Below are 21765 nucleotides of genomic sequence, written 5' to 3' on the forward strand. Positions count from 1 at the left end.
GTCTCCTTTAGGAAGGGGAATGAAAATGAGGCAAAATGGAAGTGCAAATAACATGCCAAATTACATATTTCGTGTTTCAGTTGCGTATTCACATTTTTGAAACTGAGTCTTTCGAAAGAACAACAGCAGCGTAGACAGGGTTCTTTCAAAATAAAACCCTGTTTTTGAAAGAACCTTTCTTCCTGAAAAAAATTAGGAAGAAGGGTGCTTTCAAAAACAGGGTTTTATTTTGAAATAACCCCATCTGCACTGCTGATTTTCTTTCAAAAGACTCTGTTTCAAAAATGTGAATATGCAATTGAAGCATGAGATATGTAAATTGGCACTTCATTTGTATTTCCAATTTGCCTCATTTTTATTCCTCTTTCGGAAGGGGACAGTAGTGTAGACGCAGCCTCAGTGTTTTGATATAGTACCAATTCAGCACCTTGAAATGAAAAGATGCATTATGATATACATTATTCATCTCATATTCTTCCATCCATAATTGGCATAATCCTCCCAAATTCTGTATTGTCATAGAAAAGGCAGCTTATTTATCTATCCTCACTGTTGAGTTTGGTGACCAAAGAGAACTTGTAAAGTAGTGATATACAGGACGTAATAAATAGGAAAAAGAAATAATGCTGATATTACCTAATGCACAACCAAGGCCAAGTAAGGGAGAGCATGTATAAAAAACATTTAAAATGCACAATATTGCACTATAGGCATATCATGAATTTTTAATCATAGAAGGGTCAAGCATTTGAGTTTGAAAAATCACCAGCAGCGTGAGAGGACAATGTGATGGGACATTGACCTTTGCCAATAGATGTGAGAGGCTGAGGAGATAAGAGAAATTACTGGATAAGTCTCATATGAACTCTGGTTCATTTAAGCATGCCTGTGTACGCACTCAGTATCCCCAGTAGTCTCCAATAAGAATTGGATTTTTGTCTCTATGACACCACTTGATTTCTTTATGGCAATCCTCGTGCCCTGTTAGCATCTTTTTAAGATGAGATCTTGTACATGTTAGCATTCACCTTCAGCTTAGGTTGCCAGTCAGTGTTTATCACGAATCCACAATACTCCAGAAACTGTGACGTTCTGTGGGTTGGTTCCATCCTTCTCTTTAGACAGCGACCAGATCAGAAAAGTGTCCCTCAAGACTAAAAATAGGTTATGTCATGCCAGTCTAAAGCAGGTGATTGGATGGTTTCATTCATATCCTGGCGTTTCCATGGGTTTCTTTAGATTGGCTACAGGACAATGTTGTGACTAGAGTTCCCAAATTTTTGGGGCAGGTATACAGGACAGGCAGCCCCAGCTGTGGGATCCCTGGATGGGAGACAGGGGAACAGCAGCAGCTCTGTAGCTGGGAGGCTGATGCCTTGCCAGGGGGCAGGAGACCCTGCACCCTAGCCAACTGTCAGCCACGGGGCTGCTGGGGTCCCCCAACCCTCAGGCTGGGGTTTTTGCAGCTGGGACCTGGCTGGGATGAAGATGACTGGGGCATGGAGTTCCACCAGCAGCCCCAGCCACGGGAACCCCGTGCAGGGCCAGGAATTTCCATGGCAAGTCCTGTGTCCTGCATTTAGACATGCATTTCACCACCAAAGGATCAGAAATCAGGAAGAATGCCAGAGCCTGTGGGCTAGCAAGAGATTTGGTCAGGAACTGGAGCCAAGGGTCACAGCCAGAGGTGTCATGGATGGGTAAGGGAAGAAACAGGATCAGGGTGGGCAGGAATAGACACAAGCTAGGTGCAAGTAAGAACAGCTGCAGGAAATAGTATCAAGCCCAGCTGCAGCATGGAATATGTTGAGCAGCCAGCAATCTCTGGGTGCTTCTGCATCAAGTAGTACTTATCTCCACGGGAAAGGAAGTGCAGTCCGTCCAGCAGCCCCAGGTCAGCTCTACTTCATGTTGCTAGCAGACTGACTACTGAAGCTGACTCCTGACATTGCTAGTCAGTCTTAAATTTGTATTAACAACAAATGTTTCTGTAATGAATTATGCATTCAAGACAGATAAGGGCTGAAACAACTCTTCCAAATATTTTTGGGATAGCAGGGAGCACAGAAGAATATTGTCATCTGATATTTTCTTGGTAAGAATGATCAGAACACTTCAAGATACTTTAGGAATAAATGGAAATTTGAAACAGTGCTTTCTCAACCCAGCTGGAGTCTTTCCTGTCTACAGACATGTGTTCCCTCTTCACTTATTTCAAAACCCTTGAAAATCAGGGCCCAAGACAGTGTGCCTGTACGTGACTACAGAGGCCTTCTGCAGACATATCCCTGCTTCTGACCTCATAATACCCACCCTGATGAGGGTTCATCTACTGTTTAAATACATTCTTTCAAAATCTGAGATTCCGTTGCCTCTTGTTTAGCTACTGAGATTTACTCTTTTAACTGGTTTCCTAGCTTTAATCTCTTGTATTGATTAAAAGGTGTTGGATAACTTTGAAAGGTAGTGCCACAGCAGGAGGAAGGACTCTTTATAATCTGATCTCTAGTGGATCTTATTGACTGGTCTGGAGATAAATTATACGTAATGTTTAGCCAATATTCCCTTCCTTGGAGAGCCTGTACTTGCTATTTTGCACTCTCTCCTTGTTAAAGGTGAGTGCTTGACTGTACATTTTCTGCATTGTGTAAGCTCTTGGCACTCAGTACTACCTGGCACTTCAGTGATGCTTAAAATTAGTTGGTGGCACTGCTGATACTTATGCTCATTCCCATTCCTGGCATTCACCACCCTGGGCATTTCATTAATCTGCATGGGACTCTAACCTTGTTTGTTTCCCCCACCTGCCCCGCCCCCCACTGTAAAATTTGGTAATCCACACAATAGGTATCCTTGTCATCAATACAAAGAGGTTCCACTGTATAATATAACACACAAATTTCATTTGGAATGTGCTTGGATATAACCTTCAGCCACACTTTTTGCATCTAATATTTACTATCAGGCCTAGAGATGTTGTATTTTCTCTGACTCAGGTTAATGATCCTTAGGTCTACACTGTGCAGATTGGAGGATCCAAATAAATGAAAAGCATATTTTACATGGAATATAACTGTAGGTTTGTCTGCTCCACCAAGAGGCTCATACTTTGTTCTAGCTTGCCCTTGGTTCTGGGGTTAATCCCCACACTCTCCAAGACCTTGGTCAAAGAAGTTTTGAATTCTGTGGGAGATAATTTCATCAGAGAGCATTGAAAGAGGAATGTTACTGTTTTAGAGATTTTTGTTTCTCTATCTGAGCCAAATCCTGCCTTACTCATCCACGTGAGTATTCATGCAGATGTAAATATAAATTTGTGTGTATGAGAAGTAAATAGTTTTGGCCCTCTGCCATTAATTAATGCTTTGTGATTGACCAGGAGATGGTGAATAAATTATGTAATGTTGACAAGTTATGGGAAAGGACTGATCCTTCTCTTATGGTGTAAATCTGGATTATCTCTATTGTAAGCAGTTGTTAATAAAGTGGGCAATTAGTTCCACGGTATCCAGAAATTATCGCATCCTGCTCACATGGGGCATTTAGCTTTATTTTGGGTCAAGTTCTGCACTCTTTACTCCATTTGCATTTTAGGCCAGTTCTCCCACTGTCAATGGAAGCCTTCACTAAAGTAAAAAACATAACAAAACAGGATTTTTTTGTTAAAAATTTTTACACTAGTTTGTAATACCTGCGGATCAGATAGTACCCTCTGTTTTTAAGCAGTAATCTCCATTTGCAGGCTCTGATTTTTTATTTGTCACAGGGTAGCTTGTGCACAGACTAAGCCTGGTTTTTTTGGAGTGAGTGACTTCAATGCAGCCAATTCAAAAAGGGCCAGGCTACTCTTGGGACCACAAAGGCCTGATTGTGGGTAAATAGAGGATGGACTGAGACATGGGTTGTAGTGGGGAGGGAAAGACAATGGAGTGAAGCTAGCTTCTAGGGTAGGGCTTAGAGGAAGGGCCAGGTACTCAGGGAAGTAGTCATGAAGTTGATGCTCCAGAAAGGGAGAAGAGCTGACAGAAACTGGGAAGTTGCCAGGGGCAGGAGTTCCAAGACCCCTGGGAGGAGTGAACCTGAAGACTGAGGATAAGGCATACGTGGAGTGTTTTTCTGTTTGTTTGCTAAACTCCTCGCAAAGATTCAGGATGAGGGTGCTTTGGAGCTGGGGAGAAGCGTGGCCTGGTGACTGTTCTCCTTCATGCTTTTCAATATTTAGATTATGATTATATCTGTGTTGTTTAACTCTTATTTTTGTACCCCAACACAAGTTCTTTGATTTAATTTAATTCTTAAATTTACGTTTGCTATTTATTAATTCTTGTTTTTTTTCTTCTCAGCAAGTAAGACAGTACATGTATTTCACAGACCTATTTTTTCCTTTTCTATTTAAAGTTTTTTTTCTCTCTCCCCCATACCCTCCACTCTTATTGCTAATGAGTGTATCATCTAAAAATAGATGCATTCATCATCCAATAATATTTTGTGTCTTTCTAGATTGGAGGCCAATGTAATTGTAAGAGACATGTGTCTGGCAGACAGTGCAATCAGTGCCAGGAAGGATTCTACAATCTGCAACAGTCAGACCCTGATGGCTGCAGTCCCTGTAACTGCAATCCCTCTGGGACAGTCAATGGAGATATTACCTGTCACCAAAATTCAGGCCAGTGCAAGTGCAAAGAAAATGTTGTTGGTATGTGTAATGGAAGAGTTTTAGTCATATATTTCTTATCTCCTAGAAATAAAACACTTGATTTTTAAACTGGAAAAGTACAGTAAATATCCATTTGCTGAAGGCAGATTAAAGAAACTGAATGAAATTAACAGTCTAAAAAGTATTAATTTAATAAGTCTATCAAACTGCAGTTTGAAGCTTAGTTTAATCATCCCTTTAAAAGTCTCTTTATTCCGTAGCTGCATTACCTCACATAGCTCCATGCTAATCACTCACAAATAATATTAATTTGCTTACTGCATAGATGTTTCTTTCAGGAAATTAGCACTTTTTCAAAATGTTTTATACTTAATGAGTTCTAAGCAAATCGTTTCCATACTAGTTTTCTTAATAGACCAAAATAAATGGATTTTTTCCCCTCAAAATACTCTATGCTACGGGGTCCTTTGTGATAAATCTTTCCATTTTTTCTTTTGTATTTCTTTGAACTGTTCCTATGAAATGCAAAATAAGTCAACATTATTCCACAGATCATGAACATTGCTAGGGTTAGTTATCAAGGGCCACATAATTTTAATTTTGTAATTCAGTGCCAAGCTGATTATAATAAACTGCTACCTTCTGTGTTATTTATCATTTTTTTTTACAAGACGTGCTTTTTTGTTTGTTACTCCCACAGGTATTTTTCAGAAATTAGATTTGATTATAGCAATTTATTACTTCCAGCATATTTGAGGGGAGCCACAGCCACATAAGGACAAAATTTATCAAGTGCCCAAAATACACAGTGTACATAATACACTTTGAAATATTGATGTATGGGAATATTATGCAAGGAGAATTTCCTGATAAAGTGAGCCCTGCCTGGTAACTGTATGTATCTCAGGCCATACATATGGCTCAGAAAAAAACCCCTACCAATTTGTCATTCAAACCATTGGTAAACTGTATTTTCTGAACTAACCCAGATTGTACATTGATACGAAATATACCTTTCAATGTTCAGAGCTTAGGTAATGCATATTCACTAATTTGTGAACAATTGCTTCTTCCAGATTTCTAAATCTTAGTTTCCACCCATAGTGTTCTATGATAGCTTTGGGGTTCAAGTGAATGCCCAAAAAGCTTGACTTGTGAATTTTACAAGTTGCTATTCTTTGTTCTTGTGGCTGGAATTTTCAAATAAGCCAATAAATAGATAAATACATGAAAATGCTCCTCAAAAAGGATCTGGCCCTGGGTGATTCAGAAATTTCTTCCTGTGGAGTGCTGAGTGCCTTTAACTCTGGTTGTCTACAGTGAGGATAAAATAATGGTCAGCATGCTTCGTGAAGGTGCTCAGCCCCTCTGAGACTCAGACGCAACCTGATCTTTGCACTGTAAATAGTTGATGTGTCTTACACCTGAATTTCCTACATTAGACAAAAAAGACATTTTCAAACAAATTTTTATTATATTTTTTTCATATACATATGGGGCTGACTTTGGATTCCTTGTATATTTTCAAGCATGTTTTAATATCAGTGAGAAATTGGATATGCAAGGATTTCAGGATCAGGCTCTTGTTTCATCAAATTATTTCAAACATTTTATGCTGTGAAAGTACTTGGTATTTATTTTTTGTTTCCCTAAAAATCAGACAACCACCACCACCCTCAAAAAGAAACACAAGTTAGAGGGGAGGAAGGGGAAGGTTCATAAAACCCAATCCCGCAAGCACGTATGTTCATGCTCACTTTTAAGCATATTTGCATAGTTGTCTTCAGTGAGGCAATTTGCTGTAAAAGATAAGTTCATGGCTAAATGTCAGTAGAGTTTTTACACAATTAACTCAATATTCTGTTGTCTATTTTTTATCATGTGTAAATAAGTGTTATTTTCCAGTCCTGAGCAGTGAGATTTTACAACGAGAAGCTATCTTTTTAATACGCATGTTGCATTTTTTCAAAACTGGGCTTACAAGTAACCTCAATCTATGGTCATTTTGTATATTCAAATAACTGTGATAAAAGAAAATGTAACTGTGTACCTCAATGTTATGGAACGTGAACTGTTAGAGTTAACACAACTGTTAAATCTTACTAATGATTCTATCACCAGTAAAATACATTAGCACCAATAATTTTATTAAAGTAGGTCATTCATCTAGAATAAAAAAGGTAGAAGAATGTGAATTAAATGCCAAGCGTTCTAACTCCACTGTACTTGTTAACACTGAATGTGATGCCCTGTAGGCCTTCCTCAGTATCGTTAGGAATAGATTACCTGTCAGGAATATGTATGGCATATTCAAATAAGCACTGCGCATATTTTTAAAACTGATATGATATGAATCCATGTAGACCAATTTTAATAGTTCAAAATGAGTCATAATTCTTGTTAACAATACAGTTATTTTTAAAATTTGCAGCAATAGTGGTCCTTTTTTATTTTCCTTATTGAAATTAAATGATATGCCTTAGGTGAGCCATTCATCACTGTTAACAGAACTTGCCTTCTGTTGGAGTTCTTGAGGTTTTTATCCATATATATATATAATGTATTTCCTCCCATTTCAGGGGATGCTTTTTGGCATATGAGTTTCTAAATGTATTGTTATATATTTAAGTATTTTTTAAAGGATAGAAATATTTTGTTAGGAACTAAGTTTTTTTTTTTCTTTTGCTGGCTGCCACAGTTAAACCATGTCATCTTAGTGAAAGATTTTTTCCATTGGAAAGGAACACACACATACATGAGAGTTAGCATTTCTCAAATAATAATTTAGTTTGCTTTCTTGTGAGATAAATGTTATAAACAAAAAATCAGCTTCAACCCCAGAGGCAAGGATTAAAACAATGACTTTGAAAACAAAGCTAACAGTGCTACAGGATGAAGTATGAAGAAAACAATTTAATTTCTAATTTATTGAAGTGTTAACTGAATCATACATTTAGACAAAAGCACTATTTCATCTTGGATTATGGAAAATATTTTCTGTATCCCATAAATACTCATAATAAACACTTGTATATACATGTAATCAATATTAAACGGTATTAGTCTAATTTGTAGTGCCCATACTTATATACTTACACAATTTTCCCTCTTAGTTATCAGTTATTATTGTCCAAATCTGAAGAAGTCAGGGTCTGTCCCACACAAACTCATCACCTAATAAATAATATTGCTAGTCTTTAAGGTGCTACAGGACTGATCTGTTTGTTTTGTTCAGATACAGATTAACACAGCTACCTCTCTGAGACTATTGTCCACATTAATGCTTATATATATGTCATTAGAATTAGGTGACTGCCCCCAGCACATCTTCTGTCCACCCTCTTTCGTGTTATCATCTGTTGCTATTAAGAAGGAAGGACCGGTACTAAAGTGGTCACCTACATCACTCTTACCTGTGCCAGAGATTTTAAAATGTGCTTGAGATGAAATTACATCCATCCAAAACACTGTATATGAAAACCATAAAAAGCTGTTATTTCCGAAATACAAAAATAGAGAAAGGCAGTTATATTACCTCCTGCTGTTTTCTGTAGTTTTTGTGCTGCTACCTCATTGCTGCTGCTGTTAAAAATCGGGGTCGGACAGAACTTTTTAAAAATCTAAAATATATAGTTTGTACTGAATTTCTGTTGACTAAATTAAATATCCTCCTTCTCCCATTTTCTCCTTTAATAACTGTTTCTTTCCTCAGGCCTCAAGTGTGACCGTTGTAGTTTTGGATTTAAAGTCAGCAAAAATTTTAATGAACATGGATGTGAGCCTTGTCTGTGTAATATCTATGGCTCCCTGAATCAATTCTGTGACCCGTTTACTGGGCAGTGCAATTGTAAAGAAGAAACTAATGGGCTTCGGTGTGACACCTGCCTGGACAACTTCTTTGGGCTGGATGCTACTGGGTGCAAGGCATGTGACTGTAATGTTGCAGGATCACTTTCTAGAACAGTTTGCAATGCTGTGACAGGACAATGCATATGTAAACCTAATATTGGAGGAAGACAGTGCAGTGAATGCATAGATGGGTACTACAAAGTACAACAAAATAATTCCTTTGTCTGTCTGCCATGTAATTGTGGTAATGCAGGTACAGTAAATGGCTCTCTATGGTGTGACAAATTAACAGGACAGTGTCCATGCAAAGCTGGTGTAACTGGCCTTCAGTGCAATCAGTGTGTGCCTCATATGTACAATTTGACCATTAGTAACCATCTCGGCTGCCAGATTTGTGACTGTGACTCCTCAGGGACATTGGCAAGAACAGTTTGTGACCAGATTAGTGGACAATGTGTATGCCTGCCTAATCGTCAAGGAAGAAGGTGCAATCAGTGTGAATCAGGTAAGAAAATTGCTTGTTTCACTATGCAGTATTCTAAGTATCGAGAACTGTCTTTTCTATATTAAATTCTTTTTCACAGGAGGCTACAGGGCTTTAGCCCTGATTCACCTCCAATTTATACAAGTTCATTTTCCCCTCACACACATATCCATAGACATAAAAGATGCTACTTTTCATATGACGGATGGGTAAAGGGGTTGACTCTTGTGCACCCACAGATGTTTAGATTCCTGCCAGGCAGAAATTGTTATTTTGTATTTATAGCCTTATAGCAGTGGTGTGAATCAGGACTGAAACTTGTAATGCTAGATATTAACAAAAATGATATAATCCCTTTCCAAAGATGAGTTTACAGTGGCACTTCAATAGGGTGACCATATTTCCCTAGGCCAAATACAGGACTCACTGGCGGGGAGGCCTTTCTGGTGACTGAAGTACGACTGTTATGGCCAAAATGGGATAGATGGTCATCCTACTTAGGTGGGGGCTGCCACCCTGCTGGTGGAGCTGTGTGCTCCCTGGTTGTGAGGGGGGGGTGAGCAACTGCAATTCCAAACTGCCTTATGCCCCAGGGTGCTGGGAATGGGCCTGCCACTCCTTGGGGCAACTCCCTGGCTGCCCCATGCCTCAGGGCACTGGGAATGGGACTGCAGCCCCAGAGGTGAGGCTCCCAGCTCCCCAGAACTGAGGGGAGCCCTGTGGCAGCTGCACTGGTCTAGCTTCTGGCTTCCCTGGGCTGCAGGGAACCAGTAAAAGGTGGAAGCTGCACTGGTCCACTCCTGGCTCCTTTGAGGCATGGGGATCCAGGCACCAGCCACAACGATCTGGCTCCTGGCTTCCCAGAGCCGAGGGGAGCCATAAACCAGGTGGCAGCCTGTGCTCCTGATTGGGGGAAAAGGGAGGGGCCCTAATCCAGGGCAATTAGCCCTTTTGTTAAAATAAATAGGTATGCCTTCCTGGTGCCCAAAATACGGGGCTTTCATAGCCAAAAAGGGTCTGATGGTTACCCTAACTGGCAAGTAACTAAAACATTAATTAGAATGAAAAGATTGTGATTAAGCACACGCTTAAACAATAATAAAATACCATTTATGTAACTTTGGATGTTTTTTTACATTTTCAAGCGTATTGATCTGAGTTACAACACAATACAAAATGTACAAGGCATGCTTCGTATTATTTTAATTACAAATATGCACACGTTAAAAAAAGAGAGAGCAATTTTCATTTCACACTACTGTGTTTGTCAGAAATTACATTTTTATTATGAAAACACAGTTTACAAATATCTTTTTGTGACATAACTGCATTCGAAAGTAAAACACCTTAAAGCATCAGGACCTAGAAGTCATTATTAATTATGAACACAGCTGTCATTAATTGGCTGATTTTTGATAGGAATTACCGTAAATTGGTGTTGATCGAAGGGAATTGGAAGATAAATTTCTTCAAAAATCAGCCGAGGAAGGGAGTTCCATGCTTGAGCAGTTAGCATGGAGGAAGCTGTGGAGACATTTGCAGGAGCACTTTAAGAAGCCGGGCAAAATAATTTGTCCAATAGGTGCATGTGATTGCACCATTGTGTTGGGGATATACAGATCCTCACAAGGGTCGAGCAAGGTTTGGCCTTATAAACGGCTGAAAAGTCAATTGGTATCTCACAATGCATTGAAAAATGAGGAATTTCATTTTGCATTATTGCTAGTGGAATTTATATCTGAGTTCATGATATTGGTTGGCACTAAAATCTTTTTATTAATTTTTTTGAGAACAGGTGACTATAATAAAACCCCATCTGTATTTTTTAAAAAAATATTTAAATTACTTTAGGTACATATGTTAATAAACACATTACTATTTTGTGTTTTTCTTCATTCCTCCTTCAGTGCTATCTGACCTGCTGACACTCTGCAGCAGGCACTTAATCAGAAAGCGAGCTGGGGCTAGGCAGAGAACTGATGTCAAGGCTTCCTGAGCCAATGACTCACCCTTGTCCTTGAGAAGTGATGTCAAGGGGGTTATGTAGATCTTAAAAATGTCTAATTGATAGTATGTGCAGAATAGCATGTGGAATAAGCTGCATGGCACATGAGGGAATACTTGTTTGCTTAAAAAAATCTTGTTGTATTGCAGTAATTTATCTTGTTTTACCAAGAAGTGTATACAAATGTGCAAATGATTAGCATTAGTTTACTGATTTGTGGAAAAAATTTGATTCCTTAACATTGTAAGAACCCAGTCATTACTCATTGTATTAAATGGGAGTTTTGTACTGACTTCAGTGGAAATGGGTTTGGACCTTAATAATACCACGTAGCCTAGATCTTATATCGCTCTTGTCCTTAGTAGATCTCAGAATTCTTTGCAGAGTGAGTCAATATAATGATCCCCATTTTACAAACAGGGAAACTGAGAACAGTGACGTTATTTACCCCAGGTTGTCCAGCAGGCCAGTGATAGACCTGAGAACAGTACTCAAGTGAACTTGAGTGACAGACCAGTGAACTCTCTACTGGATCATATGACCATGCTAAGATCAGAGTATATTTAAAGGAGGTCAGAAAAATTACACTGTGCAATAATAACCTGAAAAAAGTTCTTTAATGTGTCTGTACCAGATTACAGCTTTTGTAGCAATGTGGGTATTTTTAAAGGCAGGGAGCAACGTGAAGGAAGACTCAAAGGGTTGCCAACTGTCTAATCACACAGACCGTAATTCCTTTTCCTGAATTCACACTCTTTCTGTTCTCCTTCTCCTAGAGCTTGCCTATCCTCACTCCATCCCACTTCACTCGTTCATTTATTCTCCCCCAACCTCACCTTCACAGGGATAGCATAAGGGGTTGAGGTGCAGGCTCTGGGCTGGGGCTGAAGGGTTTGTAGTGTAGAAGGGGACTCTGGGATCAGTCTGGATCAGGGGGTTGAGATGTAGGAGGCAGGGCCATCCTGATGAATTCTGTGCACCCTGAGGATCTGCACTTCCCAGCCTCCTCTAGGGAGCAGGGCAGCAACACTGTAGTGGGAAGGGGCTGTGCTCAGGGCTTTGGGGGCAGGGAGGCTGGTAGGAGAACTGGCAGAAAGGGGAGTGGTGCAGCTTGCTAGAGCTGCAGGTCAGGAGATAGAGCAGGGTGCTAAGGGATTGGGACCACTGGAACCAGGGCCTGTGGGGGCTGGGGAGACTGGACCATCAGGACTAGGAAGCATAGTACAGGTCAGAGGGCTAAGGGCTTGGGCCGTCGGGTCTGGCAGGTGAAGCAAGGGCGGAGAGCTGAGCAGGTAAAGAGGGGGTTGGTGGGGTTGGGCCACTTGGACCCAGAGATGGAGCAGGAACTGCAAGAGGTGGAGAACTGTGGCTGCTTGAGTTGGCACTATCCTTGGCTGGCACGTGGCATACCCAGTGGTGGGACACAGTGGTGGTGTCCTATGTAGCTGCATATTCCCCCTTGTCTGCCCTTGACCCCCAAGGGACACAGGGTCATGCTGGCCACTTCTGGGAGCAGCACAGGAACAGGGCAGGTGTTATGGAACAGTCCATTGTGCTACTGGACTATTAGCAGGTTAAAATCTTCTGGATAGGCTGCATCAGCCTGTGGGATATTAAGCCTCGTTCTTGGAGACGCCCAGCAAAACCTGGAGAGTTGGCAGCACTGAGGAAGAGGAAGGTAAGAAGGCAGGAAGGAATACATACCAGCAGATGAAACCCTCAGGATGACTGAACTTCATCTCAATGCCCACTCATGTATCTGATGAAGCAGGTCTTTGCCCACGAAAGCTTATGCTCCAAGATATCTGTTAGTCTATAACGTGCCACAGGACTTCTTGTTGTTTTTGAACTTAATATTACAGTTCATAGATTAGCTTTAAAAAAAAGAAACCCCAAACTGCTAAAATGACAACATACTCTCCCTCTTTTTAATAAGTATGACGTGTCATAATAAGTATATCCAGCTCTGAAGAGTTTGAATTATTAAAATTCTGTTTGTTTACAAACTGATCTAATGATAAAAATGGTACTAAATTATGGAGCTAAGGAGTAGTTTGATTGGTTTCAAATAATCTAACCATGTCCTTAGGCTTTGCCTTGGGGCAAAGATAGCAAAATGTACTGCAAGAATATCTGTACCCATTGCAGCCTAATTAAAAGCACATAATTAGGTAAAAATGGCAACCATAAATTATATTGAGGGTAGATTAGACTGATGGGACAATGCACCTATTTTAACTCAGTTTTCTGAATAAATTTACTGTGTGATTTGTAGCCTAAACTTGAGTTATTTAAGTATTCTCATCTCCTCGTGTATTTACTTAAAATAAAAGGTAGCCACAAAGAGAGAGAGATTTACCCTCTTAGCTTTCAAAAAGCCCTCTCCTTGTGATGTGAATCAAAATGTCAACATATCATCACGCCTTTTCACCTCTGGGAGCAAAGTGACCAATTATCCATGTTTCTGGAGGAAGGGGAGAAGCTGGGGAACCTCAGGTCTCCTGGTTTGTTGTTGATTTATAAAGAATAGTTTTCTTTCATAGATTTTTTGTTTATTGAATGAAAAAATATTGAAATTAATTAGAACTTGAGTGAGGCACTGTTTACTCTGTTATTTTAATTAGTGGTGAATGGAAGGCAAAAGCATATTTTTTCAAAGAGAGAAGCTATTTTTACTTCACATGTGAACTACTATGACGGGCACTGGTTAAAGCCTCTAGCCACAAAACAGGTGCAGTAGTATATGCCCAAGACTCATTGTGTACATGCCCTGTCAGCCCATTTCCCTGCCACCTTGATGTGGAGGGACTATCTTTCTGCAGTCATTCAGGCCTTAGAGTCTGTGCTGAGCAGAGGCCTAGTCAGAGAAAGGCATTTAGGAGTCCTTCACTGACCAGAGACCACAGCTTTCAGTGAAGCCACTTAGGGAAGTTCTTCACTATAGCTTATGCCGATATAATGTATGTTGCTTGGGGATATGAACCAGTGTTCCTTGTAAGCTGAGTGCTTGGGCGGCCACCCAGGAGAGATTCAGGTGACACCCAGCTGGTTAGCAGAGCATCCACAGCCTTGGTGCACATAACATTTATTCTACCCACAGATGGAAAAAAATTAGAGGGAACACTGGCACGAATCCCCTCCGTTTCTGAGTGAATTAAGTTACAGAAATCTGAGTGCTATTTTCAGTGGGAGACACTGTCCCGCCAACCTAGTTTCGGCCTTACAGGCAGGTGCAGTAATTATGCTGATGGGGGAGCTCTCTTCTGCCAGCATAAAGCATGTTCACCAGATGTGCACCAGTGCAGCTGCACCAGTGTTGTGCTTCTAGTGTAGACTAGCTCTTAGACTCTGACTTTGACTTTAGAAGAAAATTTCAAAAATGTCAATGACACATTTTCAAAGGTGCCTAAGTGACTTTAGGAGGAGCTCTCACGTTTGAAATGGGACTTCAGTCTCAAATCACGGAACTCGGCATCTCTTATAGCCTCTTCCCAAATCTTGTGTTCTCAGTTAGCAACAAATTGATGAATGCCACGAGATGCTGCATAACACTACCAGGAAACCACTGCATTACGTCTATTGAAGATGTTTTGGGCAATTAGTGAGCTGTCAAAGTCTGAAGACTAGATATCTGAGAATGTTGTATAGCAGGAACTTCCTAATGCAAATGGGATGATGCAGTTCACTGGGGCTTAGAAATCCCCCAGTTGCTGAAATGTTGAAGGATTTACATAAAACCCTGTCTTCATTATTTTTTCCTCAGTCACTACTCCTCCCCTTCCCAATTCCCCCAATTGATGGTCATTGTGTTAGTGGAAGGGGAAAGTATACAGCTTCTCAATCAGATCCTTTCCTACCTTGCCACACAAGCAGTAGGAGAGCTTCTCTTCATTTATCCAAGGGACTGAAGCTAGCCAAGGGCCTGTCAGAAGGGGGAGTTTAGACAGTGTGCTTTACATAGTGACTGACATGCATGCACAGTGTGCTAGGGTCAGGTGTGGGCCTGAGTAGCCCAGACAGGGATTCTGTTCTGGGTCTGTGGTGAAGTGTTCACATGATATGTTGCCTCTGTCACCAGCAAGGAATTCTATTTTGACTGTTAGGATTTCACTTCTCTTGCCGTGCTGCCTAGGATGGTCTGGTTGGTGCCTGCTCCTGTCATAAGTGCAAGGGGATTGGGTTGGGAGCCACTCAAAGTCTGTTGAAGTTCTATGGTTCTATAATAGTGTTTAGCCCCACGTGTGCAATAGCTGTTTCCAGCCCACTGCCTCTTCTGTCTTGTTTTTTGGTCATCTAGGACTACATTTTTCAAAAGTGACTTCTGGGCACCAATGTTGAAGTGCTTCCAAACATCCTCATTTCCAGAGAAAAGGCACTGACTCCTTTCTTAAAAATCAGCCTCCGTACCTTGTATCTAATTGGGTATCCAAACTGAGTCACTTTTTGAAGATTTAGGGTCTTACTGTGTATATTCAGAAGAAAAATAATGTCTTTCAAATATTCTCATTTAGGATCAATTTAGGTTTTTTTTTCCTTCAATTCCCTCATCTCTTATATTTGCTCCTTTTGTTTTTAAAATGTTTGAAATAAAAATCAGATGCTTTTAAGGAATTTTGAAGTGTCACCATGGCACAAACTTTGTAAATGTTTAATAATAGAGTGACTAGCAAAACCTTACTTGCTGAAAATTGACATACCTTTATTGACTCCGGGACATAGTTAAGAACTGGCCTTAAAACGGCAACCTTAACTTTAGCGTTTGTTACTGTAATAATTATAATAAAAGATATTTTCACAGGAAAGTCCTATCAGTTCAGATTAATTATAGTACTTTAGACTTACTCATTTATCTGTTGCTGTCCTTCGTTGCTTGTCAATTTTTTGCTAATTATCTGGTGGTTAAAGATATGTCTTTTTCTAGCCTGCCCGAAGGTCTGCCAAAAATTAATCTTTAATACTTTCATAGCAGGTTGTAAATTAGATATCTAAGAAGCGTTCTGACTTGTTAAACTTGTATCCTATCTTACAGCTGTACTCTTTCAGTATTGTTGTTCATTTTGCTTGAGAGTGACATTACTGGGAAATGGTCACCTCTATTTATGTACAGGGTAGGTGCTATACCATACACACAACTGCAGTGTGAGATAATGCATGCTGCCTCACTAATAACTTCAAGATATTCAGTCTGTGTGATGGCTTAGTTCTGGGCCTCTCTGGAATAAAGTGCCAGCAGTATGGTTGTTTTATGATGTGCATGTGTGTTAACTGGAGATGGATATCACTTGACTGTCCACTGGAGAATTATCTCACTGAGGACCAGAAACTAAACTTGAACAAAGATTTGAGCAGTAAAATTCTAATGTTTTCAATTTGTTTAGTTCTTCTACTATTTGGATATGAGCTTACAGCACAACACTACTGCAAAGAAAGACAATACCACCCTGGGGTGTATATATAAAGTTATCACTTGTAAGACAAAGGATATAATGCCTTGGTTAGATAGCAAATCACAATGCAATTTTGGGCCCTTCATTATAGAATAAGACATCAGTAAGATAGGGTGAGAATTCATGGACAACGAAAAGAAATTCAGCAACTAAAGAGCACAGCTAAAGAAAAGACACTCACTGAACTTTATATAATCAGGGAGGAAAAGTGACTAAGAGGTCTGTGAGGATGCTGTGGCAGTGTATGAGAGGAGGGGAAAATTCTTCTGAGTCACTGTGAGTCATACCAAAAGGAAAAATAAAAAATACCATAAGAAAAAATGTTGACTGCAGGATATCCTCTCCCAACCAGATATTCTATTTTTGTAAAGCACTTTGGGGTTGTGGTATGAAAAGTGCTAGGTAAGGGTTAGGTGGCATTATTGTACTAGAATTAGCTTTATTTGATATTTATTAATGGTCAGAGGTGAAGGGTAAACACTGTGGTGGCATCGAATTAATATAGATATGTCAGGACTAGATAAGAACTCTGGGATGACATAACAAGAAAAAAGAGTGGGTAGGCCAATTCATTGTTGACAGATGCCAGGTAATGCACGTTGAGTAGTTCAAATTATTTCTTCTGCACACACTACAGGATTTTAAATTAACTATTGCCAGTTGGGGAAAAGGTCGGGGCACCTTAAATGTGAACCCCTGCTAAATGCACAGTTGAGTAATTCACCCTTGATAAAATAACATTAGAATGTGTAAGAAATGAGAGAGGAAATAACAGTGCAAATACTATAATATTATATTAAAGTGTGAGTTCAATATTCAGCTCTGGTCCATGTTAAAAGTTTAGTAAGAATAAGTGATTCACAGGTGAGTGATGAAAATGATTAGAGATCTGGATAAATGTTCATAAAATATATTCATAAAAGATATAAAGAGGAGGAGGTTATAGAGTTGTACCACAGAATGAGTGACAAAGTGAAGGTGACCTGGATGTTTCTATTTATCCTTTTCCGTAATGTATGGAAAAGGGAAGTAAAGGTGAGAAAACTGAAAGCAACTATTACAAAACAAAAAAAAGAAAAAATTACATAAAAGCTAATTAACCTGAGGAATTCATTATTAGCTATATGGAATGATGGAAAGGAGATATGTGACATAGGTTTAATCAGGCATCAGCTTTTTCATTGTATGTCTGGGCATACTATGCAGATAACGTGTATAGTGTGGGTAATCCCATGTTCATTCCAAAATTACATGGATTGGGGGTTTCCACCAGCTCCCCGTCCTTTTCCATTGCCATTGCTGGGACCTTTCCATCAACCCCCTTTGTAGGAGGATTGAGGTGTGCTATAAGAATGCAGGGTTGACTTCCTATCCTACCAATCAAAGGAGTCCCCAGCTGTTCCCTTTGTTCCTTTAACAAACACCTCTTTTTGAGTCCTTTTTCCACGATGTGTATTGGTCACTGTATACCTTTTCTACAGAATACCTGCACTGCACATCCACCCTACACGTACATTAATTGCAACATAGAGCCTACCGCCCCTCATGCCATTCACGAACAAAGCTCCTCCTCAGTCCACTGTGAGGAAGGTGAAAAAAATACAACTGCTCCCAGGCCAATAAGGTCACAAGGGGAAAAATTCCTTCTGTGCTCCCCTAAAAATGTGACAGTTGACAATACCGGTAGCAGGTCTCAGCCAAACCTGGTGTTTTGTCAACTAAATGGCAGGGACTGTGTGTGCTACTTCAGCCTGCTCCATGTGAAATGTGCAGAGGGAGGAGTCAGTGACCATGCTTGACCCTTTTCACAGCAATTTTCCTCTTCTACCTCTCCATAATGAACTTTTTCCTTTTATTCATCAAGCCAGAAAAATATCTCTTCCTCCCACCCTCCACTGAAAGGTGCCATCATTTCCATAGATAGCAGGGAATAGTAGAAGTTTTTAGAAAATTATTTAGTCACATTTATATGGATAATAGGAATGTTGACTGCATAATGTTAGACAAGACAGGTTTTCTTAATGAAGTATGCTCGCCCTCTTGGCATAAGTTGACATTTTACCCAGAAGATTCTCAGAAGGAAATTCTCCAATAAGGATCTATCAGTTTCTTGCATTTCCTCTGGAAATGACTGGTACTCATATTATGAGAGACAGGAGCCTGGCTAGATGGACCACAAGTCTGTTCTTGTGCGGTGTTTTCTGCATTCCTGCAATCTGTGTTCCATTCATTTGTACCTCCCCTGCAGTGGTGTTCTTTCTTCCCCTGCTGCCTGATACCCTATGGAACTGTTGTTCCTTTCAAAAAAATTCCCATTTTTTCTTCTTTGCCTAAGAAGAAAATTTGCAGTTTTAAGAATAGAAAATCAGTGTTGGCAGAGACTAGATAGCAGCTTCAGGAAAGGCCATTGAATGGTCCTAGACTTCCTGTTCCACAAGATGACTGTACAGGTTTGTAGCATCAAAGTGTGTACATGTACCAGATTTGCCAGTATTGGTAGATATATTATACAAATGCTAAAAAGAAATGCACAAAATGACATTTTGTTTATATTGTTTCATCTGCAAGTTTGTTAAAATAAGTATTGATTCACCAATTTGCCTTTGCTAGGCTTTTACATGTCTCCATACAATACTTCGGGCTGCTTACCATGTTTTTGCCACAGAACTGGTTCAGTGAATCAGGTCTGTAATAGTTTGACTGGACAATGTGTTTGCCAAGATGCTTCCGTAACTGGACAGAGGTGTGACCACTGCAGAGAACTTCATTTTGGATTTGATTCTGCTTCAGGAAGGTGAGTGTTTGTTTTGTTTGCTTTCTTTTGTAAATACAGTTTATTTCTAATTTCTTCCTTCCATTTCCTCACACTAACGCTAAAATCTAGCCTTACAAAAACAGCGTCATCCATTCGAAAAAGTCTTCCACTGAGATGTAGACATATTTCCAAATTCACACACCGAGGACATATTTGTCCACACACTGAAGTCAGTGGAAGTTTTGCCACTGACTTCAGTGGAAGGCTAATTAAAACGGTGGCTGTGGCCACACTAACCCCTCCTTTTGGAGGGGCTGTGGTAATGAGGCACTTTGGTAGATGGTAATGAGGCGCTGCTGTGAATATGCAGCACTTCATTAGCATAATGGCAGCTGCACGCACTTAGAAAGTACTGCTTTCAAAACGCATGCCGCCCATGTAGCTGGAGGCCTTTCAAAACAACCCCCTGATTTTGAAAGCCCATTCTTCCCATCTGGTTTTTGAAAGAAGGGGCTTTTGAGATCAGGGGGTCTTTTTGAAAGTCCCCTGACTACACGGACGACATGTGTTTTGAAAGTGGCGCTTTCAAAGCGTGCACGGCCATCATCATGCTAATGAGGCATTGTATATTCATGGTAGTGTCTCATGAGCATCTGCCAAAGTTACCATTATCATATATAAGCAATTATTACAATATTTGATATAATACTTGTGAAAAACTGCATGCTATTTATATCGATAATTAACACTGGTAGGAAAATGAAATTTCTTTAGAGAAGGCCAACAAAAATTAAATATCCTCTCCCCCTATTTTCTTTTGACAGTAACAGAAAATGTAAAATTTCCAGAGAATAGATTCATCTAATTACAGACATTTCCCTTTCCAAAATCTTGTAGGCTTACAGAAGTAGAATTCTCTGTCTATCAGTACCCTAATTTCATGGTGCAGGGAAACTTTTGTATCTAATATACCATAGAGCCTTTGTGTACTCTAAAATATTATGAATGTGCTTCTTTGAACTTCTGAGGTATTGTTATACTATCTATTTCTCTTGCAGCTTCTTCTTTGGCTTTTCTAATCTTCCCAATCTCAATTTCCTTTTTACATGTTGGGCAATAAGATTTCACAGGCACTCATATTATCGCATGTACCTGAAGACCATAAAGTATTTTGCTACATTTGATATTTATGTTTTTAAAAATAAACTAAAATGAAAATAAGATACTTTCATACTAGCCTTGAGTGAAAAAGAGAAAAAACATATTCTTACTCTAGAAAGTGATTCATATATGTCAGTGATGTCCAATAAAATTTTAAGAATTGCCGTGGCCCCACCTGCTCAGAATAAATGCCCTCCCCCAGAGCCAGGCACCCTCCCCCTGTGTGCAAACTACCAGTAACTCAGTAGAGCAGCTGAGCCTTGTGAGATGTGCCACAGCAGGAGCTGCATGTGCCATGGCCTGAACCATGTGAGCGGCATTGTGCCACTGCAGGGAATCAGCAGGCTGCAGCAGGAGCCACGCACGGCTGCAGGAGCCAGGACACAGCAGGAGCCACATGAGTTGCAGCTGCCAGGGCCATGCTGGGGCCTTATGAACCTTGAGGCTCTAGGCTGGAACTGCAGGAGGAGCTGCTGCTGCCATGTGCTTCTCCCATCAAGTGATGGGACACGTGTGGAGTGGGCAGAGAGCACTCCACATGTGCGGCTCTAAGGAGCCACATTTTGCCGCACTGCGATGTCCATTTCACCACATGTGGCGAATGGCAAGCATATTGGATACCATGGGTATTTGTCTTCCTGAGTGCACTTGACATTATTCTAGTGTAGATTTTTTCACTTTAAGTTTTATATTATTGTCATCATTAGGCTGGGAATTTTTTTTAGTGTTGAGGATTAAAGACATATCTGTTAATGGTAGGCTTGGAATCTGTAAGAATGTGGATTTTCTGTTCCACTTCCCATCAGTCTTGATAGTAGAGGATGGAAATAATGTAGTATTAAGTTTCCTCATAAATTCATCTCCCTTAATCTTTAGTTAGAAATTGGATTTCGTTTAATGTTCCAATCAAGATGTGGAAGGGTTTACAATCTCTGTGTGGTAAGCAATGCCTTTCATACGCTATAGAAGGGGTAATACTACCATATTCATGTCTGCATCCTAACCCCAAAGAGTTTAGTCTGAGAACGTCTGGATCCCAAAGTTTTGGTTACTTGTATCCTAAAACATAGGTTTGTTTTTTTTTTGAAAAAACAAAACAAAACTAGATTTGAATCCAGACTGAACTTCTGAACTTTAACATGCTCTTTCTTTCCTTCTTTCTTTCTTTCTCTCTTTCTTTCTTTCTTTCAATTGTCAATCAGGTATATGTCAGGCAAAAAACAATGCATGCTGTTGAACTGTGCCACCAATGGGCAGGCTTGTGTTCTGTTCTCTACAGGTTCTTATACTACACTCCTCATGGTAATATTTATGTGCCTTACAGTAGTGTATTAATCAAAAACTCTCATGTTTGTTAATATCCTCGGGATATCTATAATGATGCAGTTCTCTTGGTAAATGGGACAG

The 21765-nt window shown here is 39.9% G+C and overlaps 1 protein-coding gene across 1 annotated transcript in view; it reads left to right on the plus strand.

The window, feature by feature from the left end:
* The window catches only part of USH2A (usherin), a 581084-nt gene that overhangs the window by 80438 nt on the left and 478881 nt on the right, over nucleotides 1-21765 (plus strand). Inside the window, exons 11-13 of the mRNA XM_074989966.1 lie at nucleotides 4501-4696; nucleotides 8370-9011; nucleotides 19053-19236. Of these exons, the coding sequence (XP_074846067.1) occupies nucleotides 4501-4696; nucleotides 8370-9011; nucleotides 19053-19236 (1022 nt within the window). The remainder of the gene's footprint in view (nucleotides 1-4500; nucleotides 4697-8369; nucleotides 9012-19052; nucleotides 19237-21765) is intronic.

This window comes from Carettochelys insculpta, chromosome 3 (assembly GCF_033958435.1).
Source record: "Carettochelys insculpta isolate YL-2023 chromosome 3, ASM3395843v1, whole genome shotgun sequence".
Taxonomy (NCBI): domain Eukaryota; kingdom Metazoa; phylum Chordata; order Testudines; family Carettochelyidae; genus Carettochelys; species Carettochelys insculpta.